The sequence below is a fragment of the Mytilus trossulus genome, chromosome 7 (assembly GCF_036588685.1).
Source record: "Mytilus trossulus isolate FHL-02 chromosome 7, PNRI_Mtr1.1.1.hap1, whole genome shotgun sequence".
NCBI lineage: Eukaryota > Metazoa > Mollusca > Bivalvia > Mytilida > Mytilidae > Mytilus > Mytilus trossulus.
In genome coordinates, this window is record NC_086379.1 from 21,959,350 (window position 1) to 21,977,820 (window position 18,471).

At 31.7% G+C, this 18,471-nt stretch overlaps 1 protein-coding gene across 1 annotated transcript; it reads right to left on the reverse strand.

Annotated features, from left to right (window-relative positions):
- Positions 1–1,960: 1,960 nt before the first annotated feature.
- On the reverse strand, positions 1,961–18,186 carry LOC134724787 (alcohol dehydrogenase class-3 chain H-like). The gene is made up of 10 exons (XM_063588035.1): positions 18,057–18,186; positions 12,024–12,125; positions 11,400–11,541; positions 10,791–10,878; positions 8,774–8,906; positions 7,768–7,984; positions 6,432–6,565; positions 5,687–5,822; positions 4,107–4,245; positions 1,961–2,132 (listed from the first exon to the last, which is right to left on the reverse strand). Exons 1-10 carry the CDS (start codon positions 18,075–18,077, stop codon positions 2,105–2,107), a joined length of 1,140 nt encoding a protein of 379 aa, XP_063444105.1. The 5' UTR covers positions 18,078–18,186; the 3' UTR covers positions 1,961–2,104.
- Between the last annotated feature and the right edge of the window lie 285 nt (positions 18,187–18,471).

An 18,471-nucleotide genomic window follows, 5' to 3' on the forward strand; every position in this document is an offset into this window, starting at 1 on the left:
AAAATCAACCACTGTCAATTTCAGCATGCATGTTAAGTGAATGGCAAGTCTAAAGCGTAGGACAACTCGTACTCTTCTGTTTCAAATTTGACAATGTTTTGATATTTGTTTTTAATGTTGAAATTAGTTGTTATGTTACTGTCATTATCTCATCACCTTTGGGGTATTTAAATACCTATTGCCTGACCAGAATAAAAAATTGTCAACACAATTTGTCCATTTAAATTGTACAATAAGTATTGTGAGAGCTCATCAACAGGTGGTCATTTAACTACCCAGTAAAAAAATATTCACTATTTCTAAAAGGTAAAATTTATATGACCGATAGCTAGCTTGCTTTCCTCATGCATCATGACCAATGTCCTGAATAAGATATGGGACATTTTAAGCCATTTCTTTTTGTGTCTCTAAATAGTCAAGATAGAAATTTCAATCAGTGGATTTAGTTTATAAAAAAGGAGATATATGTTTGCTTCATGGTGTTTTTAATGTGGGATGTATTTTAAGTTTTTGATTCCTGAATGGAATTAAAGTGTTTGTGAAATGGATTTTTTTGGATATGTGAATAATTCTACAAGATGAATTATGTGTGGCGAAGTGTTTTCTAATGGGATATATTTTCATGTTATATTAAGATTCCTGAAATGGAATAGTAGTGATGCTGAGTTTCATTTAATATTCAGGATCTACTTCAATTGGAATTACTGTTAAAAATTTATTTTCAATATATCAAAAAAAGTACAAATGGCTTATAGTGAATAGAAATTTCAGTGCTTTATTCTTCATTATGAAAGTGGGATATACCAGCAATGATTTATTTGTGATTGTAAGCAAAATAAATAAATTTACAATAAATATCTTGATTAAAAAGAACAAATATTGTATTTAATGTAAAATGTCCCATACCTAAATAGAATAGTTCATTCAGGACATTAAACATGAGGAAAGCAAGCTAGCTACATGTATCATTCATTTAAATTAGCTCTGTCAAAAACAAACCAGGTAAATAAATCTACAGGTAGTTAAAAGACCACCTGTTGATAATAGCTCTCACAATACCTATTGTACAATTTAAATGGACAAATTGTATTGACAATTTTTTAAACTGGTCAGGCAATAGGTAATTCTCTACCACAAAGCTTATTGGATAGGCACAGTAAAATAGATAATTATTCACCTTGAGCGATGTATTATTGTTGACCATTCAAGATTCTTTTTTTTTGTGAACCCGTCTTCAGCGTAATGTGTGATTTTGATAGTACTACGCGGGCCTCAAGGGATTACAAATCGAAAATTAATGCTAAAAATGTTAGTTTTTGTATCTTTCAAAACACAAACAATATACAGAATTAATTGCAGGATAAAGACAATAACTGCTTAGTGTCTTTAAATATCAGCTGTATTTGTACCTGGCTCGAAACAGGTGTAAGGGCTCGCTACAAGCTTGCATACACCTTGTTCTCTAGCCTCGTACAAATACAGCTGATATTTAAAGACACTAAACAGTTAATGTCTTCAGAATCAGTAGTTTCAAATTGGTTAAAATGGTTAAACACATTTTAGATGATGCCCGTTTTCTATGCCAGTTCTTATGAGTACATTTTAAAGTCGAAGGGAAATAACTCAAAAATTTTATATGTAAAAGTAGACCATAACTTTAATTGTGTTTTTGGTACTTCTAACATCAGTTTCAGTTGCTTTGAGGAGGCTCTGTGGCCTAGTGGCATACATAATTTATCTACAAAGATAACTAGCTTGTCAATGCTGAGGGTGTGAGTTATAACCCCTCTCATGGCAAGTGTGTTTGACTTGTATCTTAATTGACTAGGTATACCAGTTTTCCTCACATAGGTCCTTGTTTTATCCAGGGAACTCCAGCTTTCTCCTACAACACAAACTGGCATCTATGTCTAGACTGTGATACACAGCCAAGTATGCTGAAAAGGACATTAAACACAAAATTTTTGCAAAGCTTTTAATGTGCATATGTTCTTCACATTCATCTTGTGTAAAATGTTCTCTCTAACAAAGTAGTATAGCACTAGAATTAGTTAAATGTTCTGGAATGAATTACTTCCGTCTTTAAGGCACTTCCTTGTCCTTCTTAGAACAGGGCAACAACTGCTCGAATGCTGAAATGAAAAAAAATAACATTTAGTTGGATGTACATATTGATTTTTATTAAGGTGTTACATTTCGCAACAGGGAGATAACTATGAAAAATCATCTGAACATTTTAATTACATCCTATCGCTAAGGAAATATTTAGCTTTTGACTAATCAAAATTAGTGTTTGTAAAACTGCTATATATCCAGTGAGAATTTTTTTCTGATAAAACGTGTAGTTCAAGTGTTTTAAAATTTTTAAATTTTGCTAAAGTAAATATTTTGTTAAAATTTTGTGATTATTCGTAGAGTCAAATTGATTTCAGTCCAGGTTTTTGGTACCACATTAAGCTATAAGTTCCCAAGTCTTTAATAGGTCTTTTATATAGTATGGTAAAAATGTGAAATTTTCAGAAGTATGACAACAAAATTTGAAATACCAGACTATATTTTCCAAGCTACATGTATCTTTCCCTTACATGCTTTATGGACCAAAACCAGTCAGGCAATGAAACATCACTAGGCGCTGTTAATTATGTGTGTTGGCATATACAATACTGTGGATTCATTTATTTTCATGGGTACCAATTTTCGTTGTTTGAGGAAATCTGCATATTTGTGGAAATTTTGATTGATTTAAAGGTATTCTGGCATCAGTACATAGAGTAAATTGCCTAAATTCTAGTCTTAAATATTCATCCCCAGAAGTAGACATACTGACCCTGTTGTCAATCAAAACAAAATTTTGCAACGGAATGCCTGTCATGAGGCATTGAGATTGTACTTAGACACTTTAAAACAAATGCCTGACATGAAGCAGAAGTCCCAAGGTGGCTATCAAAATTATTAATTGAACAGGATCCCATTTATTTACTATAATTTCAATGTGTTTCAATGGGGCAATTAATTGGGTCCCCGTTCCAACTTTTTTACTACCACACAGGGCTTCCAAAACAGTCATATATTCCAGTCATTTATATAATGTCCGGTAAAAGTCTGGCTGGGCAAAGCACGAAACAGTCATATACTTTTTAGTTTTCAAGGCTTTTTCGGTCATTTTTACATAATTCACGATCTATTTGACCCAACCTTTTGCCTTTAACATCAACACATTTCTGGTCATGAATGTGACATGATGATTAATTACTATCAAAACAACACCTACTTCAATACTTTCTAATTTTAATCAAGGCTAATTAGTAGTTGGACAGCTGAAATCTACCTGTTCAGGTGACAGGTGAACTATGTTCAGTACCGGACATCGTATAAATTGATCGGTATTATTTTCTTACATTTCAGTGGTTTGTATTTAATTGATTTAGTCGAAAAGATTAAAATTATTAGAAATTAGTTTATTAACATGATTTGATGAAAAAATTAAAAAGGTTTTAAATAAAAAATTGTCAGAACTACGTCGTATGAACTAGAACACTATGCGCATGTGCACAGGTGGAAAATTTAATAATGCATCCTACATTGCTTTAAAAATTCTAAAATTATCATTGATACCTGTATCTAACGTTCAATTCAAGTATTTTGTTGAAGAAATAAGGTGGAAAGAGCTTCTTCTCTCAGTTGTGCTTTGTAAACGTACACGGATCCAACGTATCCGTTTATGGTCCACATTTTACCATTGACAAGACAACATCCGGTTGAAAACGAAAGTAAATTTTTTTGACAATGCATTTTTCACAAATAAAAAGTCTAAGGCAAATAGGAGCAACACTTTGAATGATGCACTGCCAATTTAACAGTAACATCCAAACATCAAATTCATATCATATCAAAGTAAAGTTTAAAATCGTTTTTTTTTAATGTAATGTCAATCATTGGAATGGCCATCTGATTACCATAATTGCCTTTTGTGACTAAGTCTTAAGGGATTAAGGGATTAAAATCGGGATCAGACATGAAATGTCCAGCTGGCTCAAATATTTTTTGGAAGCCCTGCTACCACAGCATCTACTTGATATCACTTCCACACATAGAACTTTACTTACCTCTTCCCAGAATGCATCAAGTCAAACGCTTCGTTGATCTTGTCAAGTTTGACATTATGGGAAACAAATTCATCTACTTTCAATTCTTTGTTCAGGTACTCCTCCACTAGTTTTGGCACACTTTCCCTGCTCTTCCATCCTAAATAATACACAAAAAGGAATGTCATCAAAAAGTTCAATAACAAGCATTATGTAAGCACTGCATGGCAAGACATAGTCACCTACTGGTTCATTGTTTTGGAATACTGGTTAAAAATTCATTATATGGTGAATAAAGTGTTGAAAACTGATTATTTAAGTTGATTTTTTAAGTCTATGACTCTGCACAAGATCATCAGATCATAACAAAGTTCAAACCTGAACTGTAACTTGTTATGATGAAACCATACACCAAATCTCAAATAAATATCTTCAAGCATGAAGATAAAAAGGTGTGGAAACTGATAAGCCACGATGGATGGGCAGACAGACAGACAGACCTAAATTCCCCTTTGACTTTGTCGGTAGAGACTTGGTCATACTTGCTTAAAAGTCCACTTAGACTTCGTTATCTACAATTAATTCTTATAATTTAGTTCTATATTCCATTTTAAACTGGAGTAAACAATGAAAAAATGTTGATGACATCACAGTCACATGTCTAAATTATGTCTATAAGCTGATAAACGAAACAATGTCAGCCAATCAGAAGACATGTTACGTCCAAAATTAAATTATAAATAGATAAGATAAATATAGAAAAATAAAGTTTAGTTAATGTAACTTGATTTCATTTTACTTTTATGTGATACACCACACTGTTATTAATGACAAATGTCCCGTGGTTCCTACCACTTTGCCAGGCTTTTTTGACTTTAGAATTGATTTTCCATTAGGGGCAACCATAATCGTCCCATTGTTTCTTATGTGCCAGGAAGTAGTAACATCCAGCAACAGTCAGGTTGGAAGAGAAGCCTTACGAAGTGGTAGGAACCATGGGAAGTTTGTCCAATTAAGATACCAAGCCTTAAGAACAATGTCATGCATCATATAAAAGTAAAAGGAACTCAAGTTACATTGTAAACAAACTTTATTTTTCTATATTCATCTGGCAACCAAACTTAATTTTCGATATTTATCTGATCTATTTATAAATCTGTGTTGCTACTTTCACTTTTCATTGTTTCTCTCACCATGACAATGTCAAATTCAATGTACCACTTTGAGTACTTCACTAGTTCAGTAATAAATTTCTGTATGAAAATTGTCATGATGAAGCCTGCCTTGCAAGCAAAAAATGAAGATCATAGCAAATAAAATTGCAGACCATTTGAAGTTTTGTTGTCAAATTTGAGTATATTTTAAAGTCAAAACTTGTTTACCAAACATGAAAAATTCATAATAGGCACAAACATTTGCATAAACAAAATCCACATTCATAATGAAGCCTAAGGTAAACTATTTTACTATGTAATAATGTATGGAAGTTAACTTACGAATACAGAGGAAATGACATCATAAATACTTTAATACAAAAAAAAATCATTTTCTCTACCCACTACCTGACTACATTAAGTCGATCAAAATTACAAAATATGTACCTCCAAAAGCCGTTCCTTTCCAGACTCGTCCAGTGACCAGTTGGAATGGCCTGGTAGAAATCTCCTGTCCCCCTCCAGCCACCCCTATTATTGTGGACACACCCCATCCTTTATGACAGGCTTCTAAAGCTGCTCTCTAAGATAAGAATCATACATTTTATTAACAACAAAACCATCAACATTTTATTTTCAAAATTTTACTAGAAATAAAATATTTTCTTTATCAAATTATATAAAAGATTGCCTTGAACACATTCTTATGGGTACAATTCTTGCCATATCTATTATCAAAGATAACTACATCCAAACGTATGAAATCAGCACTATTTTTTATCAGGAGTTTTGTCCGTTAGCAATGTAAATTTGATAAAAAAAGTGGTCTCACACATACAAATTCTTTTCTAACATTTCTGAAATTTATATCAAAAGTTTATATCAGCAATATCTCGGACACATTTGAGGGCTGATGAATAATTCAAAAAAAGAATTTTGCCTTTTGGACATATATTGATTTTGTAGAAAATTGCATTGCCATTTGCAGGCACTTTCAAGCCTAAATTTCTCTTAAGATATTTATACATAGTTTTGGGCTCTGAAAGTGAAAGATCTTCATGAGTTGTCATGGTTGTTAAGAAAAACCCAACCTTATCTTCGTAAATAATTTGAAAGAACTAAAAACAATCTTATCTATAACAGATACAATATGTCCGAGACAGAGGGACATTGGAACTCTTCTATTACTAACCATTGTATGAATATTTCCAATACATTCAAATGTATAGTCTAGTCCACCATCAGTCAGTTCCACTAAAGCCTGTTGTGTAGTTTTATCTGGGTGGTCTTTAGGATTAAAAGACTCAGTCATACCAAACTCCTTGGCTATTAAGAAATAAGCACATGGAGTAGAAATGTGTGTGAATTGTGAAATGTATTATGAATGGCCTTTTCTCATGTGTATTTCTTGTCTGTTTCAACTTAGCTGGACAGTTGTCTCATCAGCAATCATACCATATCTTTTCATTTTTATATCTGAACTATTTTATTTTAGTACTGTGGATTTATTTATTTTTTTCGTTTACCAATGCATTTTCATGGATTGAGAGAAAATTGTATTTTTGTGGATATCAGATTTCATGTTTTTGCCAAAATATACATATAAGCCTAAATGAAATGTTTACTTTGTTTTTCATGTACACCTACAAAATCACAAAAAAAACTGGTATCCCACAAGAGAAAGACAAATTATTTCCTTCTGTGTATAAACTTTGCCACTCAGGGTTATAGAATTATACAGTCAAAACTACCAAATTAATCAATACTCCTTTTAGGCATATTAGTGAATTCATCAACTTAAATTAAAAAAAAAATCCCTAACTTTATCAATTTGAAAAATAAATAATGCCAATGCATCTTGTTAATATGAATAATTGATATGAAAATATAACAATTACTTATTATCTTTGATACCCATGTACAAAGTTGACTAAAATTTTATAAATATTTTGACATAATTAGCTATATGATTTGTTACAACTGATCTACTGGATTTATACTGCTTTCATCTCAATAGACAATTTATGACAATTTCTAGAGTCAAAAGTTTGATACTTTCAGAATCGATAAATATATTGTATTATCGAAAATTTGTAAATATAACATGTGAATGCTGTGTTGTGTTGATAATATTTCTTGCAAAATGAAAGAGACTCAAATTCTAAGCAAGAAGCACTTTCAATATTAACTAATAAGCCAATTTTCTTGCTAAATGTCTTCAGTTAATCTCTGATAATTGTCAATTACTGATAAATTAGAGATCAGTATAACAGTTTAATAGAAACAACTTATATTCTGTTCTTTATTTAGAATCTACTGTTCATTTTTTCTTTGAAAATATTTCATTTGGATTTGTGAATTTAAATATACAGTAGATACTACCCAAAGAACAACAACTCTTACACACATGGGAGACAACTAACCTTTCACTTATGGACCTTTAGTTTCATTCTTAAAGGTTCTTTTTGGTTTATTAATAAGGACAATTAACTGAAAAGTTTATTATAACTTAAAAATTATAGATATACCTATAGGAAATTTATCTGGGTTAATGTCCACGCCAATGATACGTGAGGCTCCAGCTTTTTTACATCCCATAATGACAGCTAATCCAACAGCTCCCAATCCCCACACAGCACATGTTGAGCCAGGTTCTACTCCTGCTGTATTTAATGCAGCACCATAACCAGTAGATATACCACATCCAAGTAAACACACCTTCTCTAAGGCTGCTTTAGGGTTGACCTATAAACAATATAGCAGAAATCATTATGCATTGCATTTAGTTTCACATGAGGATATAGATAATTTTATTCCTAATTATGTTTTTAGACATTTTTGTACCAAATAAGAATGTGTCAAATAGTACACAGATGCCCAATCCGCACTATCACTTTCTATGTTCAGTGGACCTTGAAAATGGAATAAAATCTCTTATTTGGCATTAAAATAAGAAAGATCATAAAATAGGGAACATGTGTACTAAGTTCAAGCAAACCACAACCAAATCTTTAACCTGGAGAGGGACTAACAGACGGACTGACGAACAAACGGACGAACAGTGGCACAGACCAGAAAACATAATGCCCATCAATTGGGTATAAAATAGATATTTCTTAATTAAATATTTTCATGCTTTTGAAGGTTGGTACTCGAGTGACAAGATTTATTTGATTTTTGATGTGCTACTAACTAGCTAATAAAAATTATTAACTAGATCACTTTCCACAGCAAAATATATTTTCTACATATATAGTTGGACAAAAATTCAATAACACAATTTATTATGATTTCAAGAAATATGTACACAAATAAAATGAGATTTTCATTTTTTTTAAATTATAACCCTTCACAATTTTAACAATAATAAAAGCCTTGCATATATATATTCCTGAATTTACAGTACTCAAATATTCAACTTTTCAAATCTATTTATACTACATTTTGTACATTGGAAATCAAATTTGCAACAGTAAAATAATAGACTGATGATGGCATGTATTCAAATATAATACAATCATCTGTTATCCCTACCTTGCTGACAGATATTTCAGCTACCACAGTGTACTGACTAAATGTACTACATCCCATAAAGTGGAACAAATCTTTACCCTTACAAGTGAACCGAGCTGTACCATCAGGCATTACACCTTGTCCCTGGGTTAACCTGTAATTTTATAGAAAGAATACTATCATCATTATGGATGACAGTAGAAAACAGAATCAAATACTACAAATATTTACTGCTATTTAAATGTAGGAACTACTATCATCATTATGGATGACAGAAGAAAACAGAATCAAATACTACAAATATTTACTGCTATTTAAATGTAGGAACTACTATCATCATTATGGATGACAGTAGAAAACAGAATAAATACTACAAATATTTACTGCTATTTAAATGTATGCAGAAAGAAGCCCTACAGTACCAACTTCAAAAGTTTCAACTTATATCTGTTTATAATCCTTATGCTTTGAGGGTTGTTACTCAAGGTAATTTGATAGTTCCTAAGCCAACAACTGAACTGTTTAAAAAATCTTTTGCTTATTCCAGATCAGTTTAATGGAAAGGACTACGGGTGCGGGAATTTCTCGCTACATTGAAGACCTGTTGGTGACCTTCTGCTGTTGTTTTTTACTATGGTCAGGTTGTTGTCTCTTTGACACATTCCCTATTTCCATTCTCAATCTTATTTACCATTAGAAATGTGTAAATTGCAAACAACTTTTTCTTTTAAACAAATTATAAAACAATACTTGAAACAGTCCCAATATTCAGTCTTGAAATGATAGCAACTATTACTTTTTCCTTTTTTTTGTTGTAATGTATTATTTTGATTTGTATATTAAATCCATTTACTACATGCAATCTGTAACTGTTTGATATGTTCTAATTATTGTACATGTACATTGAACTATCATGACTTTATGATTGTGTTAATATGTTGTATGTTTTCTTTTTCTCTCCTATTATTATTTTTTATTTGTATTGTATATCAGGACCTCAGGGAAGATAAGTAATTGTAACTAACTGTTATTACCCTCTTTAAATAAAGAATTTTTAATTACAATCTGGGGTTAATCTAGTTCAGTTTTTAACTGCAGATTCATTTATTTTTGTTGATTTCAAATTGTGTGAAATAATGAAAAATTTTAATAGATATAGGAAGATGTGGTGTGAGTGCCAATGAGACAACTCTCCATCCAAAATACAATTTAAAAAGTAAACCATTATAGGTTAAAGTACGGCCTTCAACACGGAGCCTTGGTTACCGGTAATACCCAACAACAAGCTATAAAGGGCCCCAAAATAATGTATATTCGACTTTTTTGTTTTGACAAAGTCTGCATACAAGTAATTGGGGAATGTGTCCATAAGGACATAGATAATGTCCCCACTAACATATAACATGATAAAGGGACATAACTCAAGAGCTGTAAAAGTGACAATACCAAAATTTGAATTTGAACTGAATTAATTAGTATTGAGTAGTAATGATTTTCCATTTGTAAGGAGCAAAACTCCAGAACAGTACCAATGACAGCACCAAAATTAATACTTGATCTGTGTTTTGTGGTATTAGGCATTTGTGTATAAGTTTCACAACATTTGGTTGAAGCAACTTAAGTTTAGAGAACCAAAAGGGTGGGAGCACAAATATTTACTTCAGTGTATTTCAAATGTGTAGAAATCTGCAAATAGAATGAATTCACAGAATACAACACAGCTGATGATACTTTAAATAGAATATTGTTTGTTTACATTTTGTATAGGAATTATTTACAGTGCTCTATTGATACAACTCATCATTGTCAAGCTGATGACCAAATATGTAGTCATTTTGTAGTGTAGTTTTTGAGAAAAATCATGATAAACATATTTGTTATACTGACAGACAAGGTAAGGTGATTACAATATAAACCCATCTCTCAGAATGTAAAAGATTGTACAAATCATTCTAATTTCTGCTTTTCTTCACACATAAAATATGTACAGAACAATTGGATATTTTCTTTCAGAAAAAACGTTTATCTTTTTACTGACCTGATTTTCTGACATAGATTTGTCTTTGGGTTCTTACAGAATTTACATTCATAGCACTGAGGTGTATACAGAGGAATGACATGGTCACCTGAAAAAAATATAAATCAAAAGTTTGAGTTATTTGCCCTTAGTCTAGTAGAATATACATGGTTTGATTGACTAATAACATCTAGTACATGTACATGTAATAATTTTTTTAATTATTAACCTATCTTCAAACAATAACTTTTTAGAGGTGTTTAAATCATTTAATCAGGAACACAGGTATAATTATATTAACCCTATCTTTTTATTGTAATAATATTATATTTTTCTCACCAGCAAAGGTTTTTATTGACTTATTAGCAGTCCAAATGGCAAAAAGAGCCAAGAACATGTCAATTTTACATTTATCATATTTTTCGCATTTATAGATATTTGTATACATAAGTTTATCCATTTGCCTTTTTCTATAGGAAGACTATTAATTTTGATTAATGAAATGTGCTTGCAAAATTTCACAAAAACCAGTCTATAAAAAAAAAGGTTATAAAATAAAATTCACTTGTCTTTGAATCATGCCACACAAATAATATAACATTTTTGTCCATGACCATACAACATTCTTACCTGCCTGAACAGATGTTACCCCTTCGCCTACACTTTCCACCACACCACCTCCTTCATGTCCGAGTACACATGGGAACTTTCCCTCTGGGTCATGGCCGTCTAATGTATAAGCATCTGTATGACATACTCCAGTGTATAAAACCTAGGATATAAATATTTATATATTTATAAATTTGTTTTCAAGTGCACTTGATTAGAACATACAGCATTTAATATACTTGATATAAGGAGTGTTGTGCAAAATTCCTAGTCCCCCCCAAAATTCCAATTCCTGATAAGTGTAAGTGTAGAAAATGTAACGATCAAATTCAAACCAGATACAGATGTTTTTTACCTAAAATATTTATTTGGAACAGTTGCAGTTTTAAGAGAACAACCATTCAATGTCTTGAGATATAATTTTTTGCTCAAAACAAGATAGAAATGCTAAGCGAAACCTTGTTTATATGTATACATTGTAGAATCTGTCAATCCATATCTATGGGCTTTATAACAATGCCTTCTATTTTTCACCTGTTTCTTAGCCCTGAATTTTTTTTTTGATTTAGAAACAATGGTTAGATATATTCTACATGCCATTTATTTCAAACTTGTACCGGTACTCATAGCAATAAACAAACGTACCTTAATTCTGACTTCACCAGCCCTAGGTGGCATTACTTCTATGGTTTCCATAGTCAGGGGCTTCTTTGCCTCCCATGCTACTGCTGCTAGACATTGAATGGGCTAAAAGTATAAATAAGTAAAATAAGGAGATGAGGTATAATTGCTAATGAGGCCGGTATCTACATTTTTGTACCAGAGTGGATGTAAGCAAAACAGTTTTTTAAAGTGTTCATGACAAGAAAACATGGCCATTATAAATGCAAACAATAGAAATGGAAATTTAATTTTCATGTGGTAGCCAATAAAATATTTCTTGTTGCCCAGTGTTAAATAATCAAGCAAAAATGTAGAAAAAGTAGTAGCCTGGGTCTAATATTAGGGGTCACATGCTACTGGGCCCTACAAATCTCCATCCGCGAGTCAACAAGTAGAACATAGGGCAAAGAAAAAATTTGTTGTTACAGAATGGCCTATTGCAATGTATTGGGTATTTTAATTCACTTATTCGAATTTTTGTTCAGTTCTTTCCCTCAAAGACAAAAGGCTGTATTAAAGACTTTGGAAAAGTAGATTAATTAATCAAACTAAAACCTATTTGCACAACTTAAATAACTACATGTATTAATGAAACTGATAAACAAACACATATTTTTTTCCTTGCCTAACTTTATGTACATTGTACCTTAATTTGATATTCTTTCTGTTGAACATTTTAAAAATGTGTAGTCAATCAATTTGTTTTTTCAGACATATTTTTCAAAAGGTGCATTGAAAAATCAATAGGGTCAGGAATATAAGTTTACTATCTTTCATATTAATAAGATTTAAGGCCCAACAAATTTAAAGGTTTGTTATCCCCTGTTTTAGCTTTTGATTAAATTTTCAATATTATGATGTAGAGCATCATCTTGATAATAAACAAATGCTGAATACACTGTTATTGAAATTTTCAAAAAAATCATGATTCCAAAAAATTCTTTGATTCAATTCTTTGAGCACCAAAAGATCATATTAACAAGAGAGTCCCAAACTTTCCAGACTTCTTATTTAACTTTTGAGCCAAACAAGGTTTAAATTTTTTAAAAAGGTTCTTACAAATTGAAGATTATTTTTGATAAGTCTGATATGATTCTAGCTGCATTGAAGACCTGTTGGTGAACTTCTGCTGTTGTCTGCTCTATGGACGGGTTGTTCTCTGTGACACATTCACCATTTCCATTCTCAATTTTATAACATGCATAAAGATAATTGATTTGGCCTTAAATTATTCAAGTTATCTGAAAACCTTTCTGTATGTTATAGATACAAAGGCCTTGAAAAGGTGAGTACAGTGTTTGAGGTAAATTATAGAAATGAGACAATAACCATGATAACCACAATAAAATCTGATGTGAAAAATATTCTCTTTTAAATTATGTAAACAGATGATCTTAAATTTATGCATCTCGGTCATTTTGATTCTGACAATATTTTCAAACATCTTTCAACTATAACCACTGTCATGACTGTGTACATAATTCATATGTTATTTGTACATGCAAACACGAAATATTGACCTTTGAAATACAAATATTTACACTTTTTGTAAACAAAATATTGAAATCATTGGAAATCAATTAAATATTTAATTTTGAAGTCTGCAAAGTTTTATCGCAACAAAAAATACTCAACATGCTCAAAGTGCATCTTGCAAGCATTAAAATTATAGTTCTATTTGAACTAAGTCTCTGGCTACATAGTTTTATTTAATTTTTTTTTTAAAGCAACACAAAAATGTATAAGAATTTGATAGAAACCAGGAAAAAGTACTTGAACTCTTTTAAAAAGATGCCATACAAATTCCTGTGTAAACATGCATGCAAATGACATGTATGATTATTTTTTACCAGTTTTGTAATCCTGCTTCTAAAATTTCCAGATTAATTGAATTCAGCAAAAATGTCTTCCTCTTACAAGTGTGACAAAAATGCAGTTTAGGCATAGGACAAAGTTTGTTAATCAATGTTGAATTGTTATCTATAAATTACCCATTTCAACAATGCGATAACAAAAATACATGTAAAATCATTCTTTTATCCTTTGTTGTTTGAGACATGTTAATTGTTCATTTATTGTTGCTAGTGTGCTCTCTTCGTGTTCAGCCCTCTTGGTATATAAAGCATCAATCCATTTGTGAGTTTGCTCATTTGTTACTTGGCTGTTGACAAAATGGTTGATGGTTAGGCCACACTTAAAAAAAACATTTTGGTTTGCCCTAACCCTACCCAAAGGGTGAGACAGTGGGTAGGTAGGTAGGCATTTTCTTTTTTTTTTTCAAAAAAAGAAATCGAAGTATCAGATGTTTATTAGTCTTCATGCCTATTTGATTAAAAAAAAACTTCTTCAAATCTGGACAATAAAAGAATTTGAGTAGGCAGCTTTTATCTGGGTAGGTAGCGTTTGGGCAAACAAATCTATTATTTATTTTGGCCTTAAGCATCACAAAGTGAATACAAGCAAATAAAGAAGTTAGAATTGAAAAGTTTGTAAACCTAGTTCATTTTGTTTTTGTAGTTTGAGTTGAAAGCTGGTGGTTAAATTTTGAAGCAAGTGGGTTAAAAACTGTAATTTCCCTTGGGAATGGTTGCAGTCCCTCGAATAGGTGGCTTGTGATAGTCTGGTGACTTTGGTGCTACGGAGACTAAGTATTTTATGATAATTGGAAGCTACCGGGTTGTTCTGAAACTGTAATTTCCCTGGAATAGGTAGTTTGTAATAATCTATTGACTTTGGTGCTCCAGAGACTAGGTGCTTCAAAACTAGTTGTAACAGGAACTAGGTGCTTCAGAAACTAGTTGTAACCGGAACTAGGTGCTTCAAAACTAGTTGTAACAGGAACTAGGTGCTTCAAAACTAGTTGTAACAGGAACTAGGTGCTTCAGAAACTAGTTGTAACAGGAACTAGGTGCTTCAAAACTAGTTGTAACAGGAACTAGGTGCTTCAAAACTAGTTGTAACAGGAACTAGGTGCTTCAAAACTAGTTGTTACAGGTACTAGGTGCTTCTGTAACAGGAACTAGGTGCTTCAGAGACTAGTTGTAACAGGAACTAGGTGCTTCAGAAACTAGTTGTAACAGGAACTAGGTGCTTCAAAACTAGTTGTAACAGGAACTAGGTGCTTCAAAACTAGTTGTAACAGGAACTAGGTGCTTCAAAACTAGTCGTTTCAGAACTAGGTGCTTCAAAACTAGTTGTAACAGGAACTAGGTGCTTCAGAAACAAGTTGTAACAGGAACTAGGTGCTTCAGAAATTAGTTGTAACAGGAACTAGGTGCTTCAAAACTAGGTAACAGGAACTAGGTGCTTCAAAACTAGTTGTAACAGGAACTAGGTGCTTCAGAAACTAGTTGTAACAGGAACTAGGTGCTTCAGAAACTAGTTGTAACAGGAACTAGGTGCTTCAGAAACTAGTTGTAACAGGAACTAGGTGCTTCAAAACTAGTTGTAACAGGAACTAGGTGCTTCAAAACTAGTCGTTTCAGAACTAGGTGTCTCAGAAACAAAGTGTCTTTGAGACTAGGTGTCTCAGAACTAGGTCATGTAGGTGTCTCAGAAGCTTATGGTTTTGAAGCTTTTTCTTATTTGATAGTTTTTGAGCAATTATAATTGTTGAGCATATAAGGTGGGACCTCGGAATCAGTGAAAGGAAGGCTGAGGATTAAGGATAAGTAGAGGTCATAGTTTTTAGACTACTTTTGGTTAAGTTTCAAATTTTTAAGGTTTGTCTTGTAGTTATAAGTAAGGCCTCCATGATGTAGTTAGGTTTTGAGTTAATTAAAATATTGATATTAGAGTATCTCAGATTCTGTGAAAACGGATACGAACATATAATTTATAAGCCAAACACGTTACACAAGATCAAAATGTAAACAAAGCCAAAAACTCAAATAAAGATTATATAGTGCCTTACTGGGTATATTAATAACTTCTGCTAAATGTGCATGCATATGATCTAAAGCTATAAAGATTCTACCACTGCATCAAGTGTCATATACATGTGCGAACAATTGTCTTGCAACTTAAAAACACTTCCGTTTAAATTGTTCTCTTTATGATGACTTGAGCATGTTGAAATGGCTTTTATTTTCTAAATGTTCAAATTATATTGCAAATTTTCCTATCTTAGACGATGATCATGATCAGAAATGAGTTTAAATGATGAATACTAATAAAATTCAAGCATTTTTAAGCAAGAGTATTCTTAACTTTTTTATGAGACGAAAGTTATTTTTAGATTGAGATAATAATTTTTATAGTTTTAGTAACCTTTAAACTTTACTACTTTTAAAGTCACTTGATATTTAAATGAAATATTTAAGGAATGACTGTAATATTTTTCTGTCTATGAAGAAATAACAAAATAAATGTGGTGCACACTGAATAATATGCGTAGCGGTTATTTAACAGTGTGCACCACATTTTTAATGTTATTTTGAATAGACAGAAAAAATATTACAGTCAGTTTTCATAATTTAATTATATATTCTATTTAAAACCGGAGTAAACCATGAAAAAACATTGATGACTAAATTATGTCTATGGGATGATAAACAAAACGACGTCAGCCAATCAGAGGACGTGTAACAAGTTACATCCAAAATTAAATTATTAAATAATAATTCATATCTATATAATTTATTATTTTAATTCATTAAATGAATTTTTAATTGAAATTGTAACTTTTTGAAATGGTACAAAAACAAATTTTAGGAAATGTTATATTTACATTACATTTAAACGTGAAATGTTTTGTAAATATGGTGAATGTGTCATGGGGAAACAGACGATGTCCCCACTTGCATGTCATATAAAGTTATAAAGAGACATAACTGGTGAACTGTTGATCCAAGTGATGGTACCAAATTTGTACTTGATCTGAGTGTTGTTGTATATGTATAATATTGTGCATAAGTTTCATAAAATTTGGTTGAGGCAAATGATTGAGCAATTTTTCAATTTGTAATGGCATGAATTGGGCACAAATCTAGTACTAGAACAGTAAAAGTGACACCAACAAATTTACTTGATCTGTATTTTGTGGTCAATAGCTATAGCATTGTGTATAAAGGACGACATCAAAATTTCAATGTAGGATAAAAAACTTAATTCACATAGTTTTTTCACTGACCCCCCCACCCCCCAGCTGATTGAGGGAAACTAATGTTAAAGAACAGAAACCAGACATTCAGCATTTTTTCCATTTGTAAAGAAGCATAACTTGAGAACAGTTAAAGTGACACCAACAAAATTCTAAGTTTTTCTGTGCTTTGTGTTATGTAAAAAAGAAGATGTGGTATGATTGCCAATGAGAGAACTGCCCACAAGAGACCAAAATGACACAGAAACTAACAACTATAGGTCACCACTATACGGCCTTCAAAAATGAGCAAATCCCATAATGCATAGTCAGCTATAAAAAGGCCCCGAAATGACAATGTAAAACAATTCAAACGAGAAAAATAACAGCCTTATTTATGTAAATAGATGGTAATGAAGAACTGAGATCATCCACAACACTAGTTCAAATAATTATGAGGTCTAAAAGGCTATTTCAAGTATTAAAGGAAGATATCCTAGCAAAAAAAATAAAAATATATACATCATTTCTAACAGCTAGCCTTTGTTGAGCTTCTTTTTGTCCCTTGTACTTGTTTAACACTGAAATGTAGCCGTTTTTTTCGAAGATAGTTTTATCAATTATAGCTTTTCTAATTTATTATTTGGACTTCCACACCACACATTGTCATTGATTGATTTGTTTCCCCAACATAATATAGGGATCAATTTGGAGTTGACGTGGGTGTGAAACTTATAGAAATCAAGTCACTTAAAATGAATAGTAGGTCACGATAAATGATACCACTTGAGTCGGCAAACGTGTGCTAAATTTTGAACTCGTCGATTAGTCGATTATATACTGACAGACACTGACACGTACGGTTCTTTGGAAACAATTACCTATTGACAACTATTTAGAGATCTTATTTTATAATGTGTTGATTGCATTTTTACCTTTCCTGCTGTTTCAGACATGCTTTTTCAATTTGATTGTCTGACTTTGACGTGTGCACACTGTTTCTCACCGGCAAAATGTTATCTGTTATTTGCACACGACACCCAAATTTCCGCACTACATCTAGATTTTTCTTCAAATGGTAGGAAGATTCATAGTGTATTCGGAACATTGTTTTGGTACTAGTTATTGCCACTAGACATTCTATAAACTTTAGAGACATTAATATGATACATTGTATTGATAAATCTATAGTGTGTAGAGTAAAATCTTACCAAAAAATACTTGTCAACTTTTTTATTGTCTAATTGAAATCCATACCAATTCCAGCCTGCAAATTAGCATATTTCAATAGAAAATGTTATTTGACCGACACCAGCAATATTATGAAATATATTGTGTTTTTTTCCACAT